The sequence below is a fragment of the Sodiomyces alcalophilus genome, assembly GCF_042370955.1.
Source record: "Sodiomyces alcalophilus JCM 7366 unplaced genomic scaffold ACRALscaffold_10, whole genome shotgun sequence".
In the NCBI taxonomy this organism is placed as follows: Eukaryota; Fungi; Ascomycota; class Sordariomycetes; order Glomerellales; family Plectosphaerellaceae; genus Sodiomyces; species Sodiomyces alcalophilus.
The window spans coordinates 534,883-546,451 of NW_027263541.1; the positions used below are offsets into that span (position 1 = coordinate 534,883).

The window sequence follows — 11,569 nt, forward strand, 5'->3', positions numbered from 1 at the left end:
GAATTTCATTGGCCTCCATCCCCACCGGTCCCCCAAAATGGAAGCTACTGCACAGTCGCCCTTGCTCATACCGATTCAGTAGGTACTTCGTACACATGTCCTTGAAGACATCTTTCTAATTTTCTTCCACGCCTCAACCATCTCCTGGGCAATACACGACTATTACTACTACGACGGGATTGGCGTTTCTATCGATCAAACCACCGAACAGAATGACCTCCAGGTAGTCGTCGTTGGTTTGTCGTTTTCCGTCCGTCCTTTGGACCTCACTGGGTCCAGTACCCGATGCCCTGCAGCGTGATCGACCGTCGACCGACGATCCCGACGTCGAACGCCGCACAGCGATCTGAACCCCTTGTCTACTCACCACTCGCCCGGTAAACGGAACATACGTCCATTTTTTATTTTTAAACCTATCGCGGCTTCACAGCCAAGATGATTCGCAGGCGCAGTCGTCTCGTCCTCATCATGACGGCCGTCATGGTCGTCATGCTGTACCGCCTCATGTTCAATTCCCAGTGGGATCACCGTGCCTACACCGCTGGCCTTCGGCATGGCGTTTCTCTCAAAGACCCTGACGCCAACGGCCCTCCTTCAATGCCAGGGCAAGCATCACACTCGCAACATGAGCTCGAAGACCATTACCGTCAGAACGAAGACCACGGGCCGGGTCATGTACCACCACCAGTCCCAAATGAGATCCCGCCAGCTCCTATTCCCGACCTCAATCCAGTCGTCACCCCGAAACCGGAGGCTCCCGTGGATTCCGAACCTCACAGCCCCGACCAAGACGACACCGTACGTGCCAAGAACCCGCCTGGCCGCCTACCAGACGGTGTCGTCGTCGTCGACGGCGGCGGTGTGCCCAAACCCGCCTCCATAGTCCACTGGCGCAAGCAGCCCGAGCACTTCCCCGTCCCCACCGAGTCCATCATTCCCCTGCCCACCGACCCGCCGAGGCAGTTCCCCAAGATTCAGCACGACTTTGGTCGCGAGTCGCCGGCGGACAAGGAGAAGCGGGAGAAGCGCCTGGCCCTGGTCAAGGCCGAGACGAAGAGAGCCTGGGATGGCTACCGCCAGTACGCCTGGATGCACGACGAATTGACCCCGGTCAGCAGGATGTTTCGCGACCCCTTCTGCGGCTGGGCCGCCACCCTGGTCGATTCTCTTGACACCCTGTGGATCATGGGCTTGCGGGACGAGTTTGACGAGGCAACCGAGGCCGTGAGGGACATCGACTTCACCTACACCCCCAAACGCAGGGACATACCCGTCTTCGAGACCACCATTCGCTACCTCGGCGGGCTCCTCGCCGCTTACGACGTCAGCGGCGGACACCAGGGCAACTACCCCGTGCTGCTCGAAAAGGCCGTCGAACTCGCCGAGATCCTCATGGGCGCCTTCGACACCCCGAACCGCATGCCCATCCTCTACTACAACTGGATGCCCGACTATGCCTCCCAGCCACACCGCGCAGGGAGCGCAAGCGTCGCCGAGCTGGCCAGTCTCTCCATGGAGTTTACCCGCCTCGCCCAGCTCACCGGCGAGAACAAGTACTACGACGCCATCGCCCGCGTCACCAACGCTCTCCGGGATCTCCAAGACCGCGGCACCTCCATTCCCGGTCTCTTCCCCGAGAAGCTCGACGTTTCCGGCTGCAATAAGACGGCCACCGCCGAACGTGCCCATGCCATGGCCCTCAGTGAGAAGGCACGCCTACAGGCCGAGGCACAGCCCGACCGCATACCTCCTCCGGGTGGCCATAATAAGCAGAGACTCTCCAAGAGGGACCTCCCTCTCCCGGTGGGGAACAGCGCTTCCCCCCACGGTACAGACGGCCGGGCCGCCCTGTGGGCATGCGTCGAGCAAGGCATCGTGCCCGAAGGTTACGGCTACTACCAGTACAGCTTGGGCGGCAGCCAGGATTCGGCCTACGAGTACTTTTCCAAGCAGGACCTGGTACTGGGCGGGCTGGAGCCGGACTACAGAGACCTGCATATCAACACCATCGAAGCCACCAAGGAGTGGCTGCTCTATCGACCCATGACCCTCGATGACAGGGATGTGCTGTTTACAGGCAAGGTAATAACAACGTCGGGCGAAGAACCGCAGCACATTTACGAGGCCACGCATCTCGCCTGCTTCCTCGGCGGCATGTTCGGACTCGGAGGCAAGATATATGAGCGGCCCGAAGATGTCGAGATTGCCCTCAAACTGGCCGATGGCTGTGTCTGGGCCTACGAGTCGACCGCATCCGGCATCATGCCCGAGAGCGCCACCCTGGTCCCCTGCGACTCGATGGAGACGTGCACGTTCAACGAAACGGTATGGTGGCAACACCTGGACCCCATGGCCACCACGCGGAACAGGAACCTTTTGGATTGGGAGGAGAGGCAGAGAAAGAAGGAGGAGCAGCAGCAGCAGGACGATGCCGAGCGGAGAAGCGCAGAAGCCGCCCTGGCCGAGGACAGCGGCAGGGGACGGGCGCAGGGCGCTAAAGCCCAGGTACCGATCGCCAGCATTCCGGAGCGTCCCGACCCAAAGCCCATGTCACACGAGGAGTACGTGCGGAACAAGATTCAGACCGAACGCATCCCGCCTGGCTTTGCGACTGTCAATGACAAGCGTTATATTCTACGGTAAGCCACTCCACTGCATGGCGACGTTATCATTACAATTTACATATCGTTCATCTTCCGAGCTCGACTAACACAAAAAACTCGCAGACCCGAGGCCATCGAGTCGGTCTGGTACATGTACCGCATCACGGGCGATCCCGTCTGGCAGGAAAAGGGCTGGCGCATGTTCGAGGCCGTACTCAAGGCCACGCGCACCGAAACCGGCGCCAGCGCAGTCGACGGCGTTCTTGACCCGAAGCCCCGCATGGTGGACAACATGGAGAGCTTCTGGCTCGCCGAGACGCTCAAGTACTATTATCTACTATACACCACGCCCGACGTCATCAGCCTGGATGAATGGGTGCTCAACACGGAGGCCCATCCTTTCCGGAGGCCGTCCTAGGAAGGATGGAGCGAGATTTCGTAAAGCAGTGACGACATATACACCTGCGACGATGTGAAAAGTCACGGAAAGTCATGTGGCATGAGAGCAAGGCGGAACGAGCAACGAACGAAGCATTGAGGAGGGGATTCTATATTCAGACGACAGGCGTTTAGGGGCATTGGGAAGCCATGGAGTTCCTTCTCCATCTCACAACTGAGCTATTTTTGCATTAGGCGTTTCGCAAGACATTTTTCAGGCGTTTCACAAACATCTATTGTATGGTGAAGATATCTATCTTGACATGTCCAGACACGCAGGCGACTATCAAACATGAAGCATTTCTATATCACTAGCGATTTCACCTCCTGGATCCAATGGACTTGGGATGCGCATTCAAAGGTCAGTCACTCACGGCATCTGGGTCCCTTGTTGTTTGTAGTTGACGACACAGTGGTATCATATCGTGTTGTCCCGCCATCCAAATCAAAGCCAGTCATATGTCTCGAGTTTTGACGTTGCTTCCGCTGTTTCTCATCCATCCCCGCCCCGTCGCAGCCAAGCGACGAGACGATGGCGGACCAATGCGCTAATAGGCGACGAAAATGAGAACAAAAACCCCAAACGCATGCTACCCTCCCTTTGCTCTATTCTTCGCTCCGTAGACCACGCAGCGTGACGTCTGGAGAGAGACGATAAGAACGATTAGGAAAGGGAATACTATAAATGACAATCTTCCCTCACCCGAAGCAGAAGCAAGCAAGATAACAAACATGGTGTAAAACAGATCGAAAATGCAAAATAATTTGACGCAAAAAACTCCAATGCCCATATACCGTTTTATCTCTGCCACTTTGCTCATGCTCCTCGGGGGTGTCATGGTTACTGGTCGTTTGTCATCCAGGTCGTCTTCCTTTCGCACCCTTTTCCTCTCCGTCGTGGCGCGTATCGCTCCATGACACAAGGGGCTTCTCGACACTCGCCCACCTCCGGTTATCTCTGGTATATTCTCGGCCAAACACGTTCGTTCCTTGCGGTGTTTCTTTTCTCGCTTATTTCGTACAGTCATTGCTCCGTGGGAAAGGTATTTCCCTCTTGTTTTCCTCCCCATCAATCCCTGTCCACCAGCTCGGTGAGGACGCGGATAGACAGGATCATGACGAGCAAGCCAATGGTGACGATGATGAGGAGGGCAAAGCTGAACCAGCCGAGGACCATGGCGGAGGTCCCGACGCCGGAACGGACGGACCCGTTGCCAAAGTCCTTTGCGATGACGGAGGCGCCGACCGAGGCGGTGTGCTGCCACAGCACCGAGACGAGGATGAAGATGGAGGCGATGAAGATGATGGCGAGGGCCACCTGGGAGACGGGCCGCGAGGGAAAGGGCTTGACTTCGCGGTCGGAACCGTCGTGCCCCTCTTCGTCGTGCCAGCCGGGGAAGGTGGCGAGGAGGAGGAAGCAGATGAATGCGAAGATGATGGCGATGATGCTAGAACACCCCTCTGGTTAGTCCTTTCTTAACTGCGTAGAAAAAAGCAAGGCAGTGAGAAAAGGTTCAGCTTGTGCAACGTACATCAAATAAGGAAAGACAACCATGTCCTTGAATTCGCTGGCGAGCCAGATGAGGTTGAGAGGATCCTGGTCGACGGAAATCTCCTTGGCGAGAGCAGTCGCATTGTTACTGCATAGCCAGCTGCCGCCGTCGGGGCTGATGCAGATGCCAAAGTATCCCACGCGGGTGGCGAGGCGGGCGTCCCCCACGATGTTGCCGATGGCGTTGTGCACGTTGTAGTCGACTTGCGCTGTGCTGGGCGTGGCTTCGTACTTTTCGTAATACATGGACAGGAGGAAGATGTTGGGGATGAGCGGTGACGATGATGAGCAGCCGGCGAGCAGGAGGGCTGAGGGCGGTCGCTGTGTTAGCGGAACGTTCGTCTTCCTTTCCCTTTCCTTGACGAAAGGGGTGGTGTTCTCACGACCCACGACGGGAACTCACATAATAGTATTATCGTAATGGCAATGAGAATCATCAGTACATGATGATAGCCCAGAAACGGCACCAACCCTGCGCAAAAGCCGGTCAGTACTCCATGAATGAAATCCACGTGGGATGATGGGAGGAATGCATCAACTCACGATACAACCCCACTTTGAAATTTGCTGCCGACATGGCTGCGTCTCAGATTCTACAGCTCTCCCGTGGTTTTTCTATATTCTTTCTTTCTCTCGAGGCCGAGGTCTCGAGCTGATTCTTTGGTGCGCGCCCTCTCCCGTCCTCCGTGCTTCGGAGCGACGGTAGGGTTCTCCTGCGGCTCTCAGCGTCAAGACGCTGCTATCGAGGTTCAAGGCTGCGGTCTTAGGGGGAGGCCGAATCGGGAAGACCCAAGATCGGCTTGGGTATAGGCAGAGAGGAGCCTCGAGGTCCTGATGGCGCGGCGTTGGAATGAGGTTGTCTCGGGTCGAGAAGAGTGTTGGGGGAGAAAGAGGCACGATGGAAGCACCGCGAGGAATTCGGGACGGTGGATCGATCTAGTGGTAAATCTCCAGCTTGTCAGACAACAATGCCTTTGTATGACGGGTTGTGCGACTTTGTCCTTTGCTTTGAGATGGGGCGGATTAAGAGGAATGGGAAGTTTCGGGTAGGAGGAATGGGAGAGACCAAGGATGGAACTTAGATTTGGTGCGCTTAGGTGTGAATAGAGGAGAAGAGAATTCCAGTGTTGGATATTTGGCGTGAGTCCGGTATAGCGTTGTTGGCACGAGGAAGAGATGACGAGTCGGTGTACGGATGTACAGAAGTCCAGGTATCTGCCACTAGGGGGGAGAGAGAGAAGAAACGAGACAAGGCGGCTCTCCGATCAAGGCAGCAGATGTGGATGATGGAGATACGTGGTGCCCTTGCACAAGCTGTAGGAAGCATGCGGCCAGCAGTCGTTGGGTCGTTGGGTAGCTCTGCCAACCTCTTGTATTTACTTTCGCCGAGACTGGTTGGCCAGGCAATTGGGCGTGAGGTCCCTCTTTGGGCTTGGGCTCGCGGTACCTGTGGAGCCGGAACGCTAGTCCCGGAAGGGATAGTGGCTGGTGAGTGGACGAAACTGTTTCAGGGGTCTTCGTCAAGGTACCAAGTGACTTGTACGTTGTCCACGTACTTGTCAGACGGGACGCTGTTGGGCCTAGCCAAACGAGCGGCGAGTCCCAACGCTGCGGTGGCCGTTAGGTGTTACTGCTAGTGATATACGTAGAGTGTATATGAATCCTTCTCTTCTTTGACAAGCTTTGCAATTCAGAGCTAAAGGTTCAAACGTAGGTTTAGTCATCCTGGTGCGAATTCGCAGTCGCATATTCGTAGCTCGTGCTGCAATCAGCTGCACTAGATCGGATGTACCTAACGTCGGTATTCGGGCGAGATGCCTCGCCTCTATCCAGGAAAATTAAGGGGAAATTCCGCATTGATACACCATGGTGCCCTTGATAATACCAAACGTACAAAGTAATAATAACGTCCTTGATGACGGCCGACAGCCCCTGCCCCTTCCCATCTTCTGCTCTCGTTGCTCTAGAAACTGCATGACTTGCCAATTCGGCTTCTCTCCCCGATGTGACGTACCCGGAGAGATTACTCAAAGTCCTTGCGACCAATGAGTTGGAAAGACTCCTAGTCGGATTTGCAGTCACCGATCCCCGGAAGTGGGGCGGAACATTGACCAGCTGAAGCTACGTAATCAGGTACGAAACCACGCTAGGTGGGATTAGTGGATAGAGACGGCAGTTGCATATATACCGTACTGGAAGCACTGTTATCAACAAGCACCTCCGATATAGTGTAACGGTTAACATATCGCGCTTTCATAATGGAAGTGCCGCGAAGCTCCGGGTTCGATTCCCGGTATCGGAACAGCACCATTCTTTTTTGTTTCCTGGACCTTTACCTCCTCACGACTAGTTGATGTTCGTTCCTCTTATGTTTTTCTCTTTTTTCTTCTTTTTTTCACCCTTGTGTCTCGATTCTTTGAGTCTTTGATCTTTCTACTTTCAAACGTTTTCGCGATGAATAAATATATGTGCTGTATTTTATCCTTCGACGGTATACTTCCTGGTTACATGTTTTGCGTTCTTGGTCTGGTTACTCTTGCGAAAACACCAGACTGAATACGTGCTGAGGCGCGAAGAGAGTACGCAATGACTTCTCATTCTCTCTCCTCGGTGCCACTTGCCTTGACATCCAGAAACTTCGCGACTTGGGCAGGGGTGGCTGAACATGGCCAAAGCATCTCCCGGACGTAGAGTTTCGAGCGACTACTAATGTCGATGATCCTGACGATGGAGAGGCGATGCTCTGTTCCATGCAGACACTCTCTCGCCACACCGTATCACTTACACTCGTCCTTGATGGAACCCATCTACATCTCTTTAGGAGCATTTCACGGTTCACACAGACTTACAACCTAGCCATAGCTGTATCGGCATCACTCGCTTTTTAACCGCACGAACTGGCTCGACATGCAAAGTGCTGCAGCCGACCTACTCGCTTGGCACCAGCTATGCAGTTCGGCCTCTGTTCAAACACACTCGTTACAAGACACCACTCCAACGGCAGAAAGTACAGCGGGTAGGGGAGCGAATAACCCAGTCACGGTTACCAAGCTACCAGATGTCGTCATTGCAACGACGGAGACTGCTGCACATGCGGAGGTCAGCAGGTCCTCCGAGTCGGGGGATGAGGGAGCGCCGGTCAGCTCCACTTGCAAGCCGGGGGATGAGCGCGCGCCGGTCAGCAAGCCGGGCTCGGAGGAGCCGGTCTCCTCTCAATCGAGCGAGTCTACCCCCGGCCCACCGCTGAGGGTTGGCGATATACTTCAGCCCAGGCCCCGGAGGCTACAATTCCAAAGTGCCATTCAAGCAGCAATAGAAAACGACTGGGGTCTGAATCCCTATGATGCCTCTGTCTCGTTACCACCTTTACCGCCTTCGCCACCTTTACCACCCACACCACCTCCACTGTCCTTGGGTCCCAGACCCAGATACCACGATGTATATCGGCGACGAGAAGACGTCAGGACGGAAGACTGGACGGGCATAGGCCTCCATTGGCCGCCGCTCTCGGGTCAGAATCCTGCACACATCCATGATCCTGACCAGACGCCGACGGTAACTTTCGGGCCAAGTCTCGCACGGCCGTCTACCCAACCAGGAGCGAGGACACAACTGAACTCGCCCTTGCAGCAGCTGCCTGGCCCAGCTGGAACTACTGATCTCGCTGCCACAGACCTCCCTGAAGCTACCGACCTCGCTGCCACAGACCTCCCTGAAGCTACCGACCTCGCTGCCACAGACCTCCCTGAAGCTACCGACCTCGCTGGAGTCACAGACCTCGCTGCCACAGACCTCCCTGGAGCTACCGACCTCGCCGGTGCCGCCGCCCTCGCCGTAGCTACCGCCCTCACAGTAGCTGCCTTCCAGCCGCAGTTGGCTGCCATTCAGCCTGGTATGTTAGGGGAACAGCTTCAGGGCCAACCGTGGGAAACACCATTTCGGGGTCGATCCGGGCGACGGCCAGGGGCACGGGGCCGGGGTCGTCCATGCCTGCAGCAGTCGCGCAACCAGGATCAGTCGGCCACCAGTCAGATTGGGATGTTACAGGAGCGGTTGCAGGGCCAACAGCGGGGGATGGTTCGGGGTCGGTGGGGAAGGCCGAGAAGATGTTTCTGGCGCCGTGCATGGGAACGGGAGCGGGAACGGGAACGGGAACGGTAATCGAAGGAGCGCCGATTTTGCACTTGATAAAGCGAAGAGGTAAAGGTAGCGTTTGAATTTACAGCCGTCACACACCGCCTGCCATGACTGTCATACCTCCACTAGAAGGATGTCCTCCTTAGCTATATATCCCCTCGACATTTAGTTATCCGTTACGTGCAACCCCGACTGCTTCCACGTTTAGCTGCCACGATGACAACGACAACCATCTGCCCATGTGCAATGCCCTGCACAACCAGAGAATGGCCGCAGGTTCGGACACTAGCCCTGTCAGGGCACAGGAAATCGACATACGGGTAGAAGATTTCATCGATGACCAACTCCAATCGGCCACGGACCTGGGCAATCTCGAGACGCTCCTCGCCAGCGTCGAGCTCCAGCGCAGTCAACTGCAGTCCCAGCTCGACGATGCCGTCAAACAACTGCAACAAGCCCGTGATATCTCGCACGACCGAAGGGCGAAGCTCGCTACCCGCATCCATGAATTCCAAGCCCTTCAGAAAAGCATCGATGTGCGGGTCAAGGTCGCCGCAGCCTCGGACGCACCCGACCAGGCCATCGCACGCCTCCAGCGCCCGATGAAGCAGCTCCAGACGGTCGAGCTGGCACATAAATACCTCGTGATGCTACAAGACGTGGACAGGCTACGGAAGGAGGCCCGCGCGCACTTGTCCGAGAGCCCCAAGGCGGCGCTCGAACCGTACGCGAAGCTGAAGCGGCTCTCGGTCCTGCTGCAGGAGCTCTCGAGCCGCGCCGACGACGCGGCGGTGCACCTCGTCAACTACGTCGAGTCGGTGACGGAGACGCTCTGGGACGAGATGAAGCAGATAATGTCAGCGGAGCTGGAGGCGGTGCTGCGCAAGCGGTCGTGGCCCATGGTCGACCCGGCCACGGAGATGGACGAGGAGTGGCTGCGCTGCTTCGAGAAGCTCGTTGACCTGCAGATCCCCGAGGTGGTGTACAGTTCCGAGATTGTGACGCTGCTGCCGTTCGACGTCATGTGCAAGATCTTCGTCGCCGAGTTTCGCTTCCATTTCCTCAGCGACAAGCCCACCAGCAAGCCCGATGCCATCGGGACGCACTGCTTCCCCTGGTTCCTGGCCACGGTGGAGAAGTGGGAGGACTTTTTCAGGGACAACCTCGGCCACATGCTGGCGGCCAAGTTCCGGGATACGCCGGTGGCGACCAACGCGGTCTACGTTGACCCGGTGGGGGCTTTCATCACGGCAATGCTCCCTATTCTGAGAAAGAAGGTGCATGATGTGGTCGCCGACGCCGTGCATGTGCCCACGTTCCTGAGCAGCCTCATTGCACAGCTGATGACGTTCGACGAGAACGTGAGGTCCAGGTTCGGCTACGATGGCGGAGAGCCAGACCGTGGGTGGGCCGGGTTGACGACCGAAGTCCTCGACAAGTGGTTCGAGCCGTGGTTCCTGGCGGAAAGAGACTTTGCGTTGGAGCGTTTCCGGGCCATCATCGACTCCCGCGAGGCCCGGAATATCGACTACGACTACGCCGGGCTGGGAAAGACGAAACCGACGTACGCCGCCGTTCGCGTGACCGATCTCCTCAAGACTGTTACGTCGCAGTACGCAAGGGCGAGGAAGTTTGGACACAAGATCCGCTTCCTAATAGGCATACAGCTAGATATTCTGGACGAGTACCACGATCGCCTCAGGGGCTCCTTGGAGGCGTACCAGGCCATCACGTCGACCGTGGGACGGACGATCCACGGTGTGACGAAAGAGCAACTCGCCGCGCTGGAGGGAACGGGCGCGCTCGAGACCCTGTGCAAGGTGTATGGCAGTGCCGACCACATCGTCAACACGCTCCGAGATGCGAGCAACGACGAGTTCTTTGTGACGCTGTGGGACGAACTCCAAAACCGAGCAAAACCCGGGGAGGAGCAGGGCAAGATTGCGGGTGGCATGAGCTACGACGAGGTCAAGGATCGCACGTCTACTGCGGTGGGATCTGATAATGAGGACGGCGCGCTGTTCGACGAGACGATTGGGGCCTACAGCTTGAGGAGAAAGGCAGCGCAGGACTTCCTCGTCGGGGCGTTGACCAAGTCGCACCAAGACGCATTTAGGATCTACTCGAGCCGTGTTCAATGGACAACCATCGCCGACAATGACGAAGGTAAGCAACGTTTAACGTCTAACGTCTTCACGCAAGGGACCCGGCTAATATGTCAGCAGTGGACTCGAGTCAACTCGCCATCACTCCCGAACTAGAAGAACCTCTGAGGGTACATATCAACCCATGACCGTAGCCATCCATCTCCGCTTGTCCCGCTAACATCCCATCTTCCAGGTTATCCGTCAAAACTTCGACTTCCTCCGCAATGCCTTGAGCGCAGCCGCGTCCCGTCGCATCTGGCGCGGGGCCCTCGACAAGCTCCAGGACATGCTGTGGACCGACGTTCTGATGCGGCAGAAATTCACAGCCTTTGGCGCGGCGCAGTTCCGGCGCGACCTCAACGCCATCTTCGCCCTCGTCGAGATATACATCCCCGGCGGCCTGGGTCCACTCGCTAGCCTCGACGACGCCCTGCTGCTGCTCACCTTGCCCGTGCAGCCCGCCAAGTCGGAGGAGGGCGAGGAGACGGGGATGTCGCTCCAGCAGGCCACGGACCGGGTGTTCACGGACAATACGGAGGCCAAGGGCGTGCTCGAGGAGCTAGGCATCGAGACGTTGACGCCGGCGAATGCGCGCCATATCTTGCAACGACGGGTGGAAAACGAGGTATAGAAAAGTAGAGCGAAGAGAAGCAGAGCGTTGCCATCGTAATGCGCCATAAACATAACGCCTT

The 11,569-nt window shown here is 56.8% G+C and overlaps 4 protein-coding genes and 1 non-coding gene across 5 annotated transcripts; 3 read left to right on the forward strand and 2 right to left on the reverse strand.

Moving 5' to 3' along the window:
* Positions 1 to 435: 435 nt before the first annotated feature.
* Positions 436 to 3,021, forward strand: ACRALDRAFT_1058881 (glycoside hydrolase family 47 protein; the record flags this gene model as incomplete). The annotated part of the gene is made up of 2 exons (XM_071015959.1): positions 436 to 2,639; positions 2,727 to 3,021. The coding sequence occupies 2 exons, from the start codon at positions 436 to 438 to the stop codon at positions 3,019 to 3,021; spliced, it is 2,499 nt and encodes an 832-aa protein (XP_070871122.1).
* A 1,089-nt stretch (positions 3,022 to 4,110) lies between these two features.
* On the reverse strand, positions 4,111 to 5,170 carry ACRALDRAFT_2044912 (uncharacterized protein; the record flags this gene model as incomplete). Its single annotated transcript, XM_071021476.1, has 4 exons — positions 4,111 to 4,489; positions 4,574 to 4,901; positions 4,997 to 5,065; positions 5,137 to 5,170. 4 exons carry the CDS (start codon positions 5,168 to 5,170, stop codon positions 4,111 to 4,113), a joined length of 810 nt encoding a protein of 269 aa, XP_070871123.1.
* Positions 5,171 to 6,812: 1,642 nt separating this feature from the next.
* Positions 6,813 to 6,895, forward strand: ACRALDRAFT_t287. Its single transcript has one exon. It is a non-coding gene; the product is annotated as a tRNA-Glu (tRNA).
* An 888-nt stretch (positions 6,896 to 7,783) lies between these two features.
* Positions 7,784 to 8,726, reverse strand: ACRALDRAFT_1066160 (uncharacterized protein). The gene is made up of 2 exons (XM_071017291.1): positions 8,353 to 8,726; positions 7,784 to 8,319 (listed from the first exon to the last, which is right to left on the reverse strand). The coding sequence occupies exon 1, from the start codon at positions 8,717 to 8,719 to the stop codon at positions 8,441 to 8,443; it is 279 nt and encodes a 92-aa protein (XP_070871124.1). The 5' UTR covers positions 8,720 to 8,726; the 3' UTR covers positions 7,784 to 8,319; positions 8,353 to 8,440.
* Positions 8,727 to 8,996: 270 nt separating this feature from the next.
* On the forward strand, positions 8,997 to 11,508 carry ACRALDRAFT_2044914 (uncharacterized protein; the record flags this gene model as incomplete). The annotated part of the gene is made up of 3 exons (XM_071021477.1): positions 8,997 to 10,896; positions 10,956 to 11,005; positions 11,071 to 11,508. The coding sequence occupies 3 exons, from the start codon at positions 8,997 to 8,999 to the stop codon at positions 11,506 to 11,508; spliced, it is 2,388 nt and encodes a 795-aa protein (XP_070871125.1).
* Positions 11,509 to 11,569: the final 61 nt, after the last annotated feature.

Coding starts and splice junctions, on each gene's coding strand:
- ACRALDRAFT_1066160 (XM_071017291.1), bottom strand. CDS start 8,719: ATGCACGGCGCCAGAAACATCTTCTCGGCCTTCCCCACCGACCCCGAA.